At 49.1% G+C, this 18,338-nt stretch overlaps 1 protein-coding gene across 1 annotated transcript in view; it reads right to left on the bottom strand.

Moving 5' to 3' along the window:
- Positions 1 to 1,706: 1,706 nt before the first annotated feature.
- TSTD1 (thiosulfate sulfurtransferase like domain containing 1) overlaps positions 1,707 to 18,338 on the bottom strand; it is a 73,515-nt gene continuing 56,883 nt past the window's right edge. The window contains exons 3-5 of the mRNA XM_085637679.1: positions 16,123 to 16,239; positions 4,244 to 4,403; positions 1,707 to 2,002 (exon numbers count right to left, since the gene is read on the bottom strand). Coding sequence (XP_085493805.1) covers positions 1,948 to 2,002; positions 4,244 to 4,403; positions 16,123 to 16,239 — 332 coding nt within the window. The 3' untranslated portion in view covers positions 1,707 to 1,947. The remainder of the gene's footprint in view (positions 2,003 to 4,243; positions 4,404 to 16,122; positions 16,240 to 18,338) is intronic.

The raw sequence follows: 18,338 nt of genomic DNA on the forward strand, positions 1-18,338 counted from the left end.
ATTACCCCATTACACCGCTTTAGTTCACACATTCTCAAAACGGAGGCTGGGGCTTCCCAACATTGATTCTTGGAGTATACTTACAACTTCCTTGATTGAAGGTGGAGGCAGTGTGGCATGGGGGAGGGTTGAAGTTCTTCGAGGGTCTTCCAGGCATATGTGAACCTGTATTTTACTACAGGCCAACACACTGAGTGCGATCTGTAACTTTAGTCAATGAAGAAGGTGGTTCTTACGTCATGGGCAGAGGGATTTCAGTTGTGTTGTTTTATGTTTGTTTTTAATGACAAAAAAAAATTCAACAAGGTTTTTTGTTTTTTTCAAACACAGAACTCTTTGTACAGTACACTCGTACCCTCCTGTACAGATCTTCCCACTCGTTTTGGGTGTCGGGCAGGTAATGGTGCCAGCAGACACAAGTCAGAAGATAGTTTACAGTATTCAATGTAGCCAAGCCTGCACTGCTAAAAGAAGTAAAGCCAGGAGGGATGTGTTCAAGAAATGTATTCGCTAAAATTTTACTGTGAGTGTAAATATACCTCTCTCAATATCTTTACAAATAAAAGGTGAATAATGAGAACTTGAACTAGCCGAGGCTTTGAGGCAACCATATATGTCTAAGTCTCACATTTGGAACAATGGCAAATGTGTAGTTTTGGAAATCCAGGCAATATTGTGTTCACAGACTGAAATGTTGCTCCACAGATAATGGCCAACAGGAGTGCACTGCGGCCATATTGTAGACTCTCCTACGGCACACTCAGCCACGGTCCGTGCAGGTAACAGTGGTGGGGCCGGGTGAGGGGGGATTTTGAGGGGCGATGCTTACGATCAATTAAATAAATAATTAATTTTCCACCGGCACCGTACCATGAAATCTACCCTCATCCGGCCCCACCACCCCACCGCTGTTACCTGCACGGACCGCGGCTGGGTACACTGAGGACATATTGTAGGCTCAGCTACAGTACACTGAGGACATATTGTAGACTGAGCTACAGTACACTGAGGACATATTGTAGACTGAGCTACATTACACTGCTGACATATTGTAGATTAAGCAACACAGTACATCGCTGACATTTTGTAGATTGAGCAACAGTACATTGCTGACCTAACCGTACATTGCGGACAATGTAGAATGAGGAAAAAGTACATTGCTGTCATATTTCCGGTCGTGCAACAGTAGACTGCCGACATATTGTAGATTGGGCAAGGCTACACAGCCGATATATTGTAGAATGAGTAACAGTATGTGGCTGACAAATTGTGGATTATGGTGTGACACCTACCTCTAGCATTAGTTCAAACCTTCCTGAGTTGATAACTGTAATTATATAGCGCTTACTACCCCTGATGAGGTGTTGAAGCACTTTGATGAGTAGAACGCTACTCTGGAACCCAAAAAGGATTAGTATAGGGAAATATGGTTTCATCTGAGCGGTGGACATGCAAGACTATTAGTTGGATTGAAAAGGATAATGGAGGGATAGAAAAGGAAAGAGTCAAGAATGTGTTTATTGGGAGATCATAGTAGTAAGATGAGGTTTGGAATGAGTGAAAGGAGAGATGGCTCATTCATTTCTCTACTAAATATTAAACATACTCCGGCATACCTATTTAAGGTTCGTTTTAGCTGCTGCTGTGCAAAATTTCAGAAGCACTGAGGCAGGAGCTGTCCAATAGGGTCAAATAAAGGTACACAATTTACAAATTACATAGTTTTATTTAAATAATAGTAAGTTCACAAATTAAAACCAAGAGGGTTTAAAAGAAAATACACACAAAAACATTACTGTTCATCTTCATTTCCAAGCTGTCCATGAATTAAAAGAATTCACCAGGCGGAGTTCCTGCACATCCCATCGCCAGTACAACGTTTAGGTGTGGCCAGATTACCAAGTGGGACAGCAGCACTTTCCTTAGCTGGTGACCAGGAGAAGTTCATCATTTTCCACCCTTTTCCGACCATTCTTTGTAGCCACCGGCATAGTTCTGGACCCTGTAATTACACATCGTACACAAAGAGCGACTGATTAAAACTTTGAATACTAAATTTGATATTGTCAGTAGAAATCAAAATTGAAGATGTTTCAAAAAAATTTAAGTGAGAAGCAAAGGCGGAAAATAAAGTTCGAAACATTTTTTAAAAGACGACAAGTTAGCTGCTACACACAGTGATTCAGGAAAGAGTTTTAGACATGGTGATGGATAGAGAGACCTGTGAGGAAGGCCTAGGAGATACATATCTAGTAGAGAGAAAGACAGAGGGAGAGACTACATCAGGAGTAAGAGAAAGTAGATGTAAAAATAAAGAACTGAAGGTGACGCTCCAATAAATAATAAAGAAATGGGGAGGACAAGTCAAAACTGGATGTCAAAAGTTCTGGTATGGCTACAAGAATGTTTTTTGGATGCAATGCCAAAATCGAATATGTAGGTCTGTGGCTCCAAACTCTTCCACCCATAAAGACTGAATGGCATGCATTTTCTTATGAATTATTCAACAGTCTTCACCTTATTTACTTTTAATTCAATCACGGCTTTCTTCTCGTAACCATTCCGCGTTACTCCCATTCTTTCTGAAATCTTTATTATTTAGATGTTTATTGTAAGATCCCTTTTTTAGTTTTCAGGTGCATATCAGAAGCTGGTCAAAATGTGGTCATGGTATTTCCTTCTCCGCGGCTGCATTTTTTTTCTTTCTTCTAGCAGATTCCCATTACCTGTTCATGCTCTAGTGGTCTGCTGACTGGGCGGCCAAAACCACTCCGCAGTAATCCGTGTGTCCCCCATAATGGCTAGCCTTCACGGTGCTACATGGTTGTGGTTGGGTGGTATTTCGCTTAGCCACCTACAGCCCTTTGAGATGTGTTACCTGCCCGCTGTTGCGAACACCACTATTTTAGCCTGAGTTTTGACTGCGCAGCTGTCAAACAGACCTATTTCTAACAATAAAAAGTGGGCTTTGGGTTCGCCCTTTCAAACATCAGCTTTCTTCGACCACTTTCTTTTAGCCACTGGTATGAGACCTAGTCAATTACTTCTTGGATCCACCCAGTGGAGCATCAATCTCTCACGTAATACTATTGGCTGTTTGGCTGTATCGTTCCACCTCACTCCAGTGCTTGTATCAAACTGCGTGAGAGACTGCTTTATATCTGTAGCGCTCTCTGGCAACTGCTGCTCACTTTTATGTGCTAGCACATTATACCCAGACCTATTGGCTTAACCATTGCTTGTGAGAAAAGAATTCCCATCTTTTCCTTCCTATCACTGAAGAATCAGACAATTCCAGGTCCCAGTTAGAAGCTGGGATTTCTCTGCATGTTCTGCCTCTTTTGATATTTCACTCTGAGTATTGTTTTTCTATTCTGGAAGTGCCAGAACGGTTTGATATTTGTTGCTGTGTTTGTATTCACAGAACAGTTTAAAGCATTCCACATGATTTCTGGCTGGTACATTTGCACTATAACAAAACAATAAACTAGTGTCCTCCTTCCCTCGCGTGTCCAGCGATTATAAGACTTTGATCTTATTTAGAAACTCTTCACTCTAATAGGTAGATCAATCGCCTTTGGGTCCAGCTGAGAGTAACGGACAAAAAACATAAAAGCAATAAGCTTTAAAGTTAAAAGAGACAGCCTCGAAGGAGAAAGCGAAATAAAGGAGTACAGATGGGTAGAGTGTCAAGGAAGGTGGTTTTCCCCATGCACAGTGAAGGGGACACAGAAAACTAACTGCAAACATTTGCATCTAGGAATCTCCTGTTGGATGGACATTAGTAAAGTAAATTAGACAGTAAAAATGTAAACCATGGAAAGTTTCTTTTCCAATTGCAGGACCGATAATAGCTAAAATGAATGTTTGAAGCTAAGAAATAAGAAAATTATGACCATCCACAAAAAATCCTACAAGTAGCCATATTTAAAGGACCATGTCATATGATGCTAGGCTTCCTTGGACTAAGGCTAAGCGAGGCCTACAACCTGCCTTTTATTGTATGCCGAAATCAGATGTGGTATGCCTTTAGACTTCTAGGATTGCAGATCCAATACACAGATGCATGCACGTGCATAATCTTTGTGAATGGGCATTGTCAATAGGATCTGGGCATCTTGTAGCCGGCAGCTGACCCTAAACAGCTACCGCGCCGCTGCCATGCTCAAATGTGCACTGGGGAAATGGAGAGGATCTGTACAAATTGCAGAGGAAGGTGGTCAACCACAGAAGGTGTCCCTACTTTTCATATCCCTGAGCCATGGCAATCTCAGCAGCCCGTGCACCCCTTCGGCCCATCTGACAGTGCACGATGATGTTGTCCCCCGGCGTCGGTTTGTTCACAGCATATTTTTTCTTGAATTCTTCGGGGTTCATTTTCAGAGCTTGGTCGATCTCATCGACTAAGGGAGAGAGCAAACAAGACAGTTGTTTACCTGGACCACAAGACCCACCTACATATCTTCCTACGATCAATGCTTATTTGGTCACATTTGTGTCAGAAAAGGGCGGTGTCTTCCAGGAAATGAAATATAGAAACCGGGTGCCTAAGAGCATGGTAGGCCATCATTGTACACAGAACACATTCTGCCATAAGTGGGTCCCGGCAGCACCCATTGCTGAGAGAAAATTGTTAATCCTACAGGGCGCATTGTGCGCTAGCCTCCCTCTGGTGTTGTGAATTGGGCATGAGGGTTTTATTTAGAAGTGCACACTAGACTACAACCATGTACGGGTGACCTAGAACTCAGAGACACCAAGGAGCGGCTGGTGCAGAACAGAACTAGCAAGCGACATGGAAAAACTCTTAAGAAGAACCCAATTCAACCACACAATTCTAAAATTCAACCATCTACGTTGGGTCAGAATAACCTCCAACTACATAAAAGAGTTGTCCATAGTGATATCCCCCAGGGTAATACTGTCCCGGCCAATGCCAAGTGGCCCAGTGTATCGTACGCAGGATTCCTGAGTGCTGGATACCAAACCAGTTTTGATTGGCTGCAGAAACGCACCCTTTATTTTACTCACCCAATAAAACAACTGCAGCTCCAGCCAGCAGTGAGAGAGAACGTTCTGCCATGCCCTGACCGACCCCCTCCAATCTGATTTACAATCTGCTAAGAGCAGGTAGTAAATATGGGTCGAAAAAGTGCTTGGAATCAATGAAAACCGGCAAAAACGGTTATCTCCTCACCAGTGCTTAATTTATGTTAAACAAAATACTTTAAAGGAAGCCCACAGCAAATTGCAGCACACAATTCCTCTGTTATGCTGCCAATGACAGTACCAACAGAACACCTAACCATCGCACTCCTACAAGTGTGACAATTCAGACCTTTTCAGACCACACAAAGCTATAATAATGGCGTGAGAGGCAGGTAATATTCATTTTCAATGTGATGCGACTTAATAAACCCCGTTGTTATGCTAATCTCAAAATTAAACAGACAGCGCTGCCATGTGGTGGACTGACACTATAACCGGTGCTGACAATTAAGTGACGAGCACCGGAAACCACCAGCTCAAATTAAGCACTGCCTCCATTCCAGAGACCACATGAGACTGTTCCAGTATGAAGTGACAATTGTTCTTTCTTTCTGGGGGAAGGGATTCACCAGCATTTCTATTACTGTGCCAGGAAATGTCAATCAAGCAAAGGCTTCCAGGCATTATACTGGGAATGTTATGTGACTTGTGTGGGCTTAGATTCCAGCTATTCTATAGGACAGTGATACTCAAAGTACCTCCCTGTAGCTGAATGCGACCCTCCTGACCTTTACATGTGGCCTCCTGGTCAACAGCAGCACTGGGCTGCTGTTTACTCGACTCAGCATGAACATTAAAAAGACAAACAAATAGGCAAGCATTTATTTAACGGATAATTGAAGTGAAAGACAGGAAGTAACTAGAGTGTCCTGCACTGATGAACTTTGGGAGCAGCGTCATTTCCAAAGAGTTCTTGCAGCAAACATGTAAAAATATGATTGAGTCTCTTCAAAATTGTAAAAAAAGTGTATTTCGTTTAGATGCTAAACCATTTCCCCTTAGTACATCAGATTAGATCAGTGCATTGGGAAGTGTTTTTTTAATATGATAGTTTTTAAACATGAATTTAGGAACATTAATTCCACCCCAGCCCACCTGGACAACAATGTCAATAGTGAACTAAGAGGCAAGTTGGTTGTTATGCGCACACTTTGGTTGGCCTGGGTTGCAATTTATTATACATGAACAACATCATAGTTTATCAAATCAAACCCAGGAGAAGGTTTTGAACAGTGCACATCCTGAAGTCATGCATTTCGAGGTCCTCTTATAAGTGATTGTTGGACTTGGCCCTTTTTCCCTGATTTTTTTCGTTTTTGTAGTGTTAAGGTGCAGCCTGATTACTTCGCCCAAGATGGCTGCCACAGACCCCTGCTACTGCAGGGTGGTCGTTTTTCATAGTAGCACCCTAGCTGCCAGGAGCTGGCTGGGACCCACAACAATGTTGCGACACCAGCCCGCCTTTTTGTCCCATAGGTAGAGTGGGGAAGCTCCTGGAATATGCTGGAACCTTCTAGAAGGGAGGTGGGGTTTTACTTTTGCCGCCTTGGCTAGAGGTCACCTGACCTAGGGCTACTTAAGAGTGGGAGGGAAACTTTTGTGGTGAGTTGGCCATTGGGGTGAAGCAGAGCTGGAAGAATCCACCAGGAGTGTAGGCGGTAGGGCCTAGCCAGGGACTTATGCCTCTGAGAGTGACAGGATTTAGGTACTGCCTCTTAAGTGAGTGAGGTGCCCTGTGAATCCCACTGATCTTGCCCAGTAGTAGGAGGACCCAGAGACTCTCTGCCAACCTGACTAGGAAGGACCTAGTCGCCCTCTCCATCCCTACCCCTGTAACAGAACCCCTTAAGGGCGCCAGATACATCTGCGCCAAAAGACTTCATCTGTCAACTGAGAACTGAAACCTAACTTTAAGAACTGAGACTGCATGACAAGAGCGAGCTGTAAGCCTTGAATGCCAGAGCTGAGACTGCGTGTCCAAGCTACCCTATTGAACAAAATACTAAGCCGATTGCCAAGTCACCGGGGATCGACCAGGTACTAGCGCTGTGACCCCCGCGCTCCCTGCCCTGGTCTGGGACCCCCGGCAGCGTGCTCCGCTGAGCACTTTACCCCTATCCTTAATTTGAGCCCCCCCCCCCCTGCGACGACGAAGCCAGCGCGCTCACCGCCGCGGCCTGGAGGCCTGGAGGAGTGCCCTGCTGTGTCGCGAGGCCCAGGTGAAGTCCGGGGCCCCGTCGCAGCCGTGTGAGGAGGTGCGCATGGTCGGGGCCGAGTTCCCCCAACGTCATGAGGACGGACGCCTGCTGACGCCGAGACGGAGGTAAGCCCGGAGGCCGAGATCCCCCCTGGTGCGCCCCCTGCTGGTCTGGAAACCACACCGCACTTGGCCCGGGTTGTCCCCTCCGTGGGAGTCCCCTCCCCTGCCTGCGCGACGGAGAGACCCCGCCGAGGGATCCTGTCCGTGTCCCCCCCTTCTGTAATACTGAGCGCGGTGCTCTGTGACCTGCACCGGAGCATAGGGACCCGCTCCTCAAGTCCGGGCACCCTCCCCACGGGAAGCCGCCCAAAGAACTGACTGACATTACCCTCGTGTGGCGCTTCACGCCACCGACCCTGCTTCCCCAGCCGGAGAGACCGGGACTGCGAGTAGCGCACTGTGTTATATGCTCTGCTCGAAAGTAAATTACATGCCAAGGAATGCGAGTAGCGCACTGTGTTATATGCTCTGCTCGAAAGTAAATTACATGCCAAGGAATGCGAGTAGCGCACTGTGTTATATGCTCTGCTCGAAAGTAAATTACATGCCAAGGAATGCGAGTAGCGCACTGTGTTATATGCTCTGCTCGAAAGTAATTACATGCCCAGGAACGCGAGTAGCGCACTGTGTTATATGCCCTGCTCGAAAGTAATTACATGCCCAGGAACGCGAGTAGCGCACTGTGTTATATGCTCTGCTCGAAGGTAATGATATGCAACTGATTACGAGTAACGTGTTGTGATAACTGTTCTACGTAAACATTTCCACATGCAACTGATTGCGCGTAGCGCTGTGTTTTATATGCCTTGCTTCACAGTACTAGGGGCCAGTGGTCACGAGGAGCGCTCAGTTCGACAGGCGCCATGTTGATGAACCCAATGTTCCCCCTTACAAGTATTACGCTGTGTTAGACGGCCTGTTCAGGGACAGACTTTACATAAGCGCGCACAGCGCTAGACTCTCCTGCATTTAACCAGCGGGCGTGGGTACATGAACGAGGTTAGGCACTGCATAGATATCACCCAGAGTGTCGAATGTAATGTTACGATGGAATTATGTTTCATGTATTACCTTGTTATTTCCTGAACTGCAACTGACCAGCTATACTTGGATAAACTTGAAGTATTTGCATAATTTAAACGGTGTGGCGTCCCTTATTGTGTGTGACTCTAGTCCATGAGAAGCGTGTGGTGTATGGTTGCTTAACACATAGCCCTCTGGTTGCCCGACCGGCTCGCGCCACGTTACCGCCCTTAGGGCCTGGTGACCCCAGGTTCCTACATTGTTGGCCAGCGGTGGGATCCTTGGGACTTGTGACCATACAGCATCCTTCCGTGAGGCGAAGGGTGCCACAATTAAACGCCTATCCTACATTTTTTGTTCCACAGCTCAGAAACCATTGTTGCTGGATCATTAGTTCCACTGTCCAGGTAGAGAGTGCAAGAAACCTGGTTAGCCACTAACTGTTGCCTAAACCCTAGGAATTTTCTCCTTAGAGTCTAGGTCCCCACCTGCCAGAATGGAATCCCGGTTAGCTGACCTCGAGGGGTACACAGTGAAGCAACTGAGGGAGTTCGCGCAGGAGTTGGGGGTGCCTGGGATGCGGAGGGCCAAAGCGCCGGAACTCCGTACCGCCATTAGGGCATGGGTAGAAGCCCACCCAGAAGGGAGAGGGGATGAGGGACAGGGGGCGCCAGATGCACCTCAAGAGGAGAGCGCCCAAGAAGTCCTAGACATCGTAAACATAGAGGAGTCTGAAAATGTGCCCCCAGGGAGACGTTCTGGGGCCAGTAGTAGGACAGGGTCTAGTAAGAGCACGTCTCCAAAGGAGTATGAGGACAGAAGGGAAGAGAGGCAATTAAGATGGGAACTAGCCAAACTGGAACAGGAAAGAGAGAATAAGAAATGGGCAATGGAGGAGAGGAGGATGGCGCACGAGCTTCGGATGAAGGAGTTGGAGCTGCGTGCCCTCCAGATGAGTGTGTCCAGTGAGGACACTGGTGGCAGCATACCGGAAGCTCCACAGGAGCTAGAATTTTATTTACCCCAGGATGACATCACTAGGGTGTCTGAGGAGGCATTGGGGTGTGAACCTGAAGGGGGTGGTGCAGGGATCTCCCAACCCAGCGAGGTGGGAGAAGTGGCAGATAGCCCAGCTAGGTCCCAGGGAGAGAGGGTTGTAGGGCCTCACGACCTATCTATAGGAAGGCGTGAGACGGGGAGGTGTCCCGAGGTGCCCCAACCGCAGTCTCAGGGCCTGGAGAGTTCCGCAAGGGAGCCCCAGGTTGGGAGCCTAGGCTGTCCCGATGTGCCATCCAGTGCAGGGGAGCCCCTAGTGTCAGGAGGACCCAGGGCGACTGTAACCAGCGCGCCTGAGGTTCTGGGGTTGGCCCAGTTTCAGGGTTTAGATCCTGTGCTGGGATGCCAGGCTCAGGGGTTGCCTGACCTGGCGGGTGGGGCCTCTGCTAACAGGGTCCCCCCGAAATTGACTTCCAGGGGTACTTTTCCCGTTAGGAGGGTGCTGAAATCTGGAAGGGGATGCAGAGGGAGGAAGGTCTCGCCTCGGGCACCGGCTCAGCCTAAGGGTTTAGACCCTAGGTTGAGGAATCAGTTGAAGGGTCAAGGCCCTGTACTGAGGAGACAGTGGTGGTCTGAGGGTGCCTCGCAGGGTAGGGTGAGGAACCCCAGAAGGAGAGTTAGGGGGAGGAGAGCCTCGCCCCTGAAGGCTGGTCAGCCTAAGGGTGTGGACCCCAGGAGGAAGGACCAGAGGCAGTTTAGGACTGCAAGGAGGAGGACCGGAGTGGTCAACAGGCACTACAGGCCTGGGGCTACTGCCCCCCACTCCGCGAGATCACCCGGGCCAGAGACATCTGGATGGCCCAGGGGCCGGTCCTGGCCACAACTAGCTAGGGAGCCCCAGTGGGGTGGTTTCGTTGGTCCAGGGAGGTTTGTTAGGGAACCATTGGGTTCCAGAGCGGCGGAGAACCTGCGGGTGCTCCTGCCGTTGCGGGCCTGCGTCCACCTTTTCTCGCCCCAAGCAGGGAAGACCATCAAGGCATTGATCGGTCTACCCTGGCTTTCGGCTGGAAGGGGGTTATGTTGGACTTGGCCCTTTTTCCCTGATTTTTTTCGTTTTTGTAGTGTTAAGGTGCAGGTGCTTACTTCGCCCAAGATGGCTGCCACAGACCCCTGCTACTGCAGGGTGGTCGTTTTTCATAGTAGCACCCTAGCTGCCAGGAGCTGGCTGGGACCCACAACAATGTTGCGACACCAGCCCGCCTTTTTGTCCCATAGGTAGAGTGGGGAAGTTCCTGGAATATGCTGGAACCTTCTAGAAGGGAGGTGGGGTTTTACTTTTGCCGCCTTGGCTAGAGGTCACCTGACCTAGGGCTACTTAAGAGTGGGAGGGAAACTTTTGTGGTGAGTTGGCCATTGGGGTGAAGCAGAGCTGGAAGAATCCACCAGGAGTGTAGGCGGTAGGGCCTAGCCAGGGACTTATGCCTCTGAGAGTGACAGGATTTAGGTACTGCCTCTTAAGTGAGTGAAGTGCCCTGTGAATCCCACTGATCTTGCCCAGTAGTAGGAGGACCCAGAGACTCTCTGCCAACCTGACTAGGAAGGACCTAGTCGCCCTCTCCATCCCTACCCCTGTAACAGAACCCCTTAAGGGCGCCAGATACATCTGCGCCAAAAGACTTCATCTGTCAACTGAGAACTGAAACCTAACTTTAAGAACTGAGACTGCATGACAAGAGCGAGCTGTAAGCCTTGAATGCCAGAGCTGAGACTGCGTGTCCAAGCTACCCTATTGAACAAATTACTAAGCCGATTGCCAAGTCACCGGGGATCGACCAGGTACTAGCGCTGTGACCCCCGCGCTCCCTGCCCTGGTCTGGGACCCCCGGCAGCGTGCTCCGCTGAGCACTTTACCCCCATCCTTAATTTGAGCCCCCCCCTGCGACGACGAAGCCAGCGCGCTCACCGCCGCGGCCTGGAGGAGTGCCCTGCTGTGTCGCGAGGCCCAGGTGAAGTCCGGGGCCCCGTCGCTGCCGTCGCAGCCGTGTGAGGAGGTGCGCAAGGTCGGGGCCGAGTTCCCCCAACGTCGTGAGGACGGACGCCTGCTGACGCCGAGACGGAGGTAAGCCCGGAGGCCGAGATCCCCCCTGGTGCGCCCCCTGCTGGTCTGGAAACCACACCGCACTTGGCCCGGGTTGTCCCCTCCGTGGGAGTCCCCTCCCCTGCCTGCGCGACGGAGAGACCCCGCCGAGGGATCCTGTCCGTGTCCCCCCCTTCTGTAATACTGAGCGCGGTGCTCTGTGACCTGCACCGGAGCATAGGGACCCGCTCCTCAAGTCCGGTCACCCTCCCCACGGGAAGCCGCCCAAAGAACTGACTGACATTACCCTTGTGTGGCGCTTCACGCCACCGACCCTGCTTCCCCAGCCGGAGAGACCGGGACTGCGAGTAGCGCACTGTGTTATATGCTCTGCTCGAAAGTAAATTACATGCCAAGGAATGCGAGTAGCGCACTGTGTTATATGCTCTGCTCGAAAGTAAATTACATGCCAAGGAATGCGAGTAGCGCACTGTGTTATATGCTCTGCTCGAAAGTAAATTACATGCCAAGGAATGCGAGTAGCGCACTGTGTTATATGCTCTGCTCGAAAGTAAATTACATGCCAAGGAATGCGAGTAGCGCACTGTGTTATATGCTCTGCTCGAAAGTAATTACATGCCCAGGAACGCGAGTAGCGCACTGTGTTATATGCTCTGCTCGAAGGTAATGATATGCAACTGATTACGAGTAACGTGTTGTGATAACTGTTCTACGTAAACGTTTCCACATGCAACTGATTGCGCGTAGCGCTGTGTTTTATATGCCTTGCTTCACAGTACTAGGGGCCAGTGGTCACGAGGAGCGCTCAGTTCGACAGGCGCCATGTTGATGAACCCAATGTTCCCCCTTACAAGTATTACGCTGTGTTAGACGGCCTGTTCAGGGACAGACTTTACATAAGCGCGCACAGCGCTAGACTCTCCTGCATTTAACCAGCGGGCGTGGGTACATGAACGAGGTTAGGCACTGCATAGATATCACCCAGAGTGTCGAATGTAATGTTACGATGGTATTATGATTCATGTATTACCTTGTTATTTCCTGAACTGCAACTGACCAGCTATAATTGGATAAACTTGAAGTATTTGCATAATTTAAACGGTGTGGCGTCCCTTATTGTGTGTGACTCTAGTCCATGAGAAGCGTGTGGTGTATGGTTGCTTAACACATAGCCCTCTGGTTGCCTGACCGGCTCGCGCCACGTTACCGCCCTTAGGGCCTGGTGACCCCAGGTTCCTACAGTGATAATCTTGAAAAAGAATGGGAGAGTGTAATGCAACAATTGGCTACAATCACACAAATTTGGTCAATGGGGGAAGGCGGGATTGATCCGGGTTTTCTGGTTTCACATTGTGCAGTTCAGCCACTAGATGTAGCAAGCATTTGCAATGCAATAGGTCTCGCATTTATAAGAGTTTGAGCTATTGGCATTGTAAACTTACAATGCCTTTTATTTATGTTTTGGTTTTAAAACAAATAAAAGGCATTGTCATTTACAATGTCAGTAGCATAAACTCGCATAAAAGCAGTGTGTGGAGTGCAGCAGTGTGCGTCGTGCAGCAGTGTGTGGCGTGCAGCAGTGTGTGGCGTGCAGCAGTGTGTGGCGTGCAGCAGTGTGAGGCGTGCAGCAGTGTGCGGCGTGCAGCAGTGTGCGGTGTGCAGCAGTGTGCGGCGTGCAGCAGTGTGTGGAAAGCAGCAGTGTTTCATGTAGCAGTGTGAGGCATGCAGCACTGTGTGGCGTGCAGTGGCGTGCAGCAGTGTGCGGCGTGCAGCAGTGTGCAGCGTGCAGCAGTGTGCAGCGTGCAGCAGTGTGTGGCATGCAGCAGTGTGTGGCATGCAGCATTGTGCGGCATGCAGCAGTGTGTGGCGTGCAGCAGTGTGCGGCGTGCAGCAGTGTGCGGCGTGCAGCAGTGTGCGGCGTGCAGCAGTGTGTGGCGTGCAGCAGTGTGTGGCGTGCAGCAGTGTGTGGCGTGCAGCAGTGTTTCGTGTAGCAGTGTGCGGCGTGCAGCAGTGTGCGGTGTGCAGCAGTGTGCGGCGTGCAGCAGTGTGCGGCGTGCAGCAGTGTGTGGCGTGCAGCAGCATGCAGCAGTGTGTGGCGTGCAGCAGTGTGCGGCGTGCAGCAGTGTGAGGCGTGCAGCAGTGTGAGGCATGCAGCAGTGTGAGGCGTGCAGCAGTGTGTGGTGTGCAGCAGTGTGTGGCGTGCAGCAGTGTGCGGCGTGCAGCAGTGTGCGGCGTGCAGCAGTGTGCGGCGTGCAGCAGTGTGCGGCGTGCAGCAGTGTGCAGCAGTGTGAGGTGTGCAGCAGTGTGAGGCGTGCAGCAGTGTGAGGCGTGCAGCAGTGTGTGGCATGCAGCAGTGTGTGGCGTGCAGCAGTGTGTGGCGTGCAGCGGCGTGCAGCAGTGTGCGGCGTGCAGCAGTGTGCGGCGTGCAGCAGTGTGCGGCGTGCAGCAGTGTGCGGCGTGCAGCAGTGTGCGGCGTGCAGCATTGTGTGGCGTGCAGCAGTGTGTGGCGTGCAGCATTGTGCGGCGTGCAGCAGTGTGCGGCGTGCAGCAGTGTGCGGCGTGCAGCAGTGTGTGGCGTGCAGCAGTGTGTGGCGTGCAGCAGTGTGCGGCGTGCAGCAGTGTGTGGCGTGCAGCGGCATGCAGCAGTGTGTGGCGTGCAGCAGTGTGTGGCGTGCAGCAGTGTGTGGCGTGCAGCAGTGTGCGGCGTGCACCAGTGTGCGGCGTGCAGCAGTGTGCGGCGTGCAGCAGTGTGAAGCGTGCAGCAGTGTGAGGCGTGCAGCAGTGTGCGGCGTGCAGCAGTGTGCGGCGTGCAGCAGTGTGCGGCGTGCAGCAGTGTGCGGCGTGCAGCAGTCTGTGGCGTGCATCAGTGTCAGGCGTGCATCAGTGTGTGGCGTGCATCAGTGTCAGGCGTGCATCAGTGTCAGGCGTGCATCAGTGTCAGGCGTGCAGCAGTGTGAGGCGTGCAGCAGTGTTTTGTGTAGCAGGGTGAGGCGTGCAGCAGTGTGCGGTGTGCAGCAGTGTGCGCAGCAGTGTGTGGCGTGCGGTAGTGTGAGGCGTGCAGCAGTGTGCGGCGTGCAGCAGTGTGTGGCGTGCAGCAGTGTGTAGCGTGGTTTGTAAACAACAAGAAAAGCGGACATCAAAGGAAGGGTGGGAGGGAACGAGCATATGGGGTGTGAGTTATAACGAAAGTTAATTGTTGTAAGAGGGGATGCAGGAAGTGAGGGCGAGCGCGCGCTGGCGAAAGCAGTCTGCTGCTTTCAAGACCGATGCCAGATGCCAGCTTCGCGCTTGAATACCTCACATGCACTGGCCATAAACCGCATTCCTAAGGTCTTGTGCCCCTTACTAAATCTCTCTGAATGCGAGAGGCGGCACACGCGCAGGAAGTAGCTGGTGGCAAATGGAATGCGCGTGGTTGTGCACGTAACCACCACCCGATCCACCTGGGAAGCCTTTGGGAGCATTTTCTGAAGCCCCTACGTAAGTCTCGCTGAGCCATCGCTTACGCGATAGCCAGGCGAGACCTAAAAAGTTCACTAACTCTACACTCCCCCCCCCCCCCCCCCCCCCCCGCCACCTCCACCACCCGCCCCAAACACCTGGCATCAGTGCGGCCTTCGGTCACACCACAGACCAAACCTTTTTGGCTCCTGGGAAAAAGTGTGCGAGTACCCGCGCTATGGAACATAAACATCTGACTCCAAATGGAGACTGCTGCGCAAATAGGAAAAACTCAGGGCGATCTGTTCCCTTTCTCATCCTGTAGGGGAATTACTCCAGCTATTGCCAACCGTTGATTTCCATGTTGGAAGAGGAAAGTTTGGGAATGCCAGCAATTGTAGAGGTTGATGGCGTTCTCATACTTCCTAACAAACCATGCCCTGTAACACCCACTCACATAATCCCGTCTGATTTTCTACTGTAGGTTTCTCACCACTGGTAGCCAGATAATTTACAGTAGTAAATGCATTGACACCCACCAAGATTTCTAGGTTGGTGTAAAAATGTATTTGGGCTGTAAGTGTGTAATTATGAACAGAAATACCTTTGTAAAGAGAATCCATTGTCTGTAAAAAGTAAGGTGTATGATATGTGTGGGTGTACAGTTTACGTGGGGGGATGAACATTGTGTGGGGGTGTGCAATGTGCGAGGGGCACACTGCAGGTGTGGAGTTTCAAGGATGCTCAGGGGTCTGTTATGAGGAGCCCTGCAAATGGCATCTTTTGAACAGGGGGACTGAACTACCCCTTTCCAACTTCCTTCACACCCCAGGTGGATGACCGAGTGACTTCAACGCTCGCCACTGACACCTGTAGAGATTTCTAAAAGAAAAATTCAAACCCGCCAGGGCCACCTTTAAACTTCTTCAATTTCGAGGTCTGCATATTTGGATTGAGTAAAAACTGTTATTTACAGTGCTTAGACGTGATGGGAGTGCAGTAGAAGACATGTATTCCTACAAGGAGCGTACAGAACCCAACTGTGCAACACTAGATCTCAGGGCAGTTTCTTCACACGTTTTTATGAACGCTGAGCAATGAACAGGTATGAGATAAAAATGGGCAATTAGACCCCAGCTCCAGTCCCTTCTCTATTTTCATGGAGTGTCTGAAATTAAAATGCATGCCATTGTGCGCAGAGACCTGATCTAGCGAACATGATCACCAAGAAACAAAAAACAGTGTGTCTCTTTACCTGGAATATTAACAGAGCTGGGGATTTTCCCATTGGAGACCTCCTCCGGCGATCTCACGTCGAAAATCGGAACTTTCCCAGTCACTTTCTTCAGATCTTCATATGAAATAACTTTTACTTTTTGGGAAACAGTTACAAAAAAAAATTAAAATCTGTACACAATTTCCTGATTACAAAACAGGTGGACTTCCCAAACATGTGAACACACAAAGATTTTGCATCGATGACCCTTGGGTAGTAACATTGGGATGTGATTGGTACCTGGAGCTCCTTAAGGGAGGATGACACTCCGGGTTTTTTGTGGAAAAAGCTGCTTTATTCGGAAGCAAGCATCCTTGGCTAAACTGTGTAGTCTACAGTCCCCTAAAGGTGTAATAACAAATGAACTCTAAATCTACCCTCTCTCCAGGAAACATTACTCTCATTTTAACGGTCTAGCCTTCCTCCCCCTCGTTAAACCAAACACTTCTCACAGGCTACATCATAAACTCCTAGTCCTCAAGCAGGCATCTTGACTGCGTGCATCTCCAGCCTGCCTGCATCAGAACCAGGCTGTCTCTGCTGCTAAACCCTTTCCCTAACTTCTCAGCTCCTAATCCTTCTGCTATCTTCTCTTGCCTTCACCTGACCTGTATCTTTCCTCTCTCTCCCAGCAAAAAAAAAAAATTACTACAATACAAGCAATGCTTAATCTGTGCTGTTGTTTGCCGGTGCTTGGCAAAGATGCTCATTTGTAAGCACCAGCATCCATTTATTAGAATCCACCACATGGTGGCACGGTTTGGCTTTCTTTACTTTAACCAGAGTTTCTTAGTTAGTTAGTTTAAAATTTAGTTATTTAATGTAGCTTGCAAATGATAAAACTAGGACTGAAACCTACTGAGGCAAGCGAATAGTGCCAGCTACAGTGGATATCTGAAATGCCACGGGTTTTGCACTTCATTTTTTAAACATTAAGCAATCCATACACGCCCAAGGCCCTGCCAGCTTTCAATACTGTCCATGATTTTGGCCAATGGGTGGCAGGTGAGGTTTCCATACCAGTGCTTCCATTCAGACCATCATTCATCCATACTACATACCATTTGCTGTTTTTTTTTTCTCGTAATTTTATATAGCGCCAACTTGCCCCCGAAGGCATTCGGTATCAGCGCGCTTTACATGAGCACCAGTTGCTTTACACAAGAACACATCAATTTTTTGTAGGCACGGGGAGATTAAGTGATTTGCCCAGAATCACAGGATGTTGAGCGTCATTGCCGAGACTGGAACCCGGTTCCCCAGATTAGAAATCGACCGCCCAAGCCGTTAGGCTACATCCTCTCCCCATCCTGTTGCTCTTAGGAGTCAAGCCAAGCCATCAACTTCAAATTTGTTCACATTAACAGAGTTTAAAAGTTTCCATCTTGCTTTTATGTACATATCCTTTATTTTTATTTTTTTTTAAATTTCTTTATTGAATAGAGATCACAGGTACAAACAAGAAAGAAACATAACCCACCATTCAATTAGTTATACAATGCAGGATCGATTCACAAAATTTACATTACAATAATATTCGGCAGATTTCAGGCTGTGTGACGGCTGATACAACTGATACAAAAAAAAAAAAATCCATTTTATCGTTCAATACAAAAAAGAGAAGAACAGATAATTAATAGGTACACCAGATAACTCAAGACCATCCTACTTGTCCATATAAGCACGAACAGCGCCCCAGATTAACTGGCCCAATGCCATTTTCCGCCTCCCCTTAACAGTATATAGGTTATATTCCATATTGTACGTGAACAAGAAATGAGTTCTCCACATCTCAAATGGGGGGGCATCAGTTTGTAACCACATTGAGGCAATGCACATCCTAAGCACTGCTGCTGCCATAAATATCAAATACCTAACTTCCTTTCTAGGGTCTGTGCGTGCTCCACCTACATCTATACCCAGTAGAATCTCACTAATTGACAATTCTATAGAGACACCGAGAATCTCAGACAAGAACCTGTTTATATGTCTGAGCAATTCTGATAGTTTAGCACAGGTGGCAAAAATATGTACTACATCAGCGTGTAGAGTATTACATCTAAAACACTTTCCATCTGGATCTCCTCCCCACTTTGCAATTTTATCGGGCGTGCGATAAAGATAAAACAAAGTCTTGTAATGTTGTGCCTTAAGATTGGCAGACATAAATAAACGGCTAGCCAATTCAATCGAGA

The sequence above is a fragment of the Triturus cristatus genome, chromosome 12 (assembly GCF_964204655.1).
Source record: "Triturus cristatus chromosome 12, aTriCri1.1, whole genome shotgun sequence".
NCBI classification, from domain to species: Eukaryota; Metazoa; Chordata; class Amphibia; order Caudata; family Salamandridae; genus Triturus; species Triturus cristatus.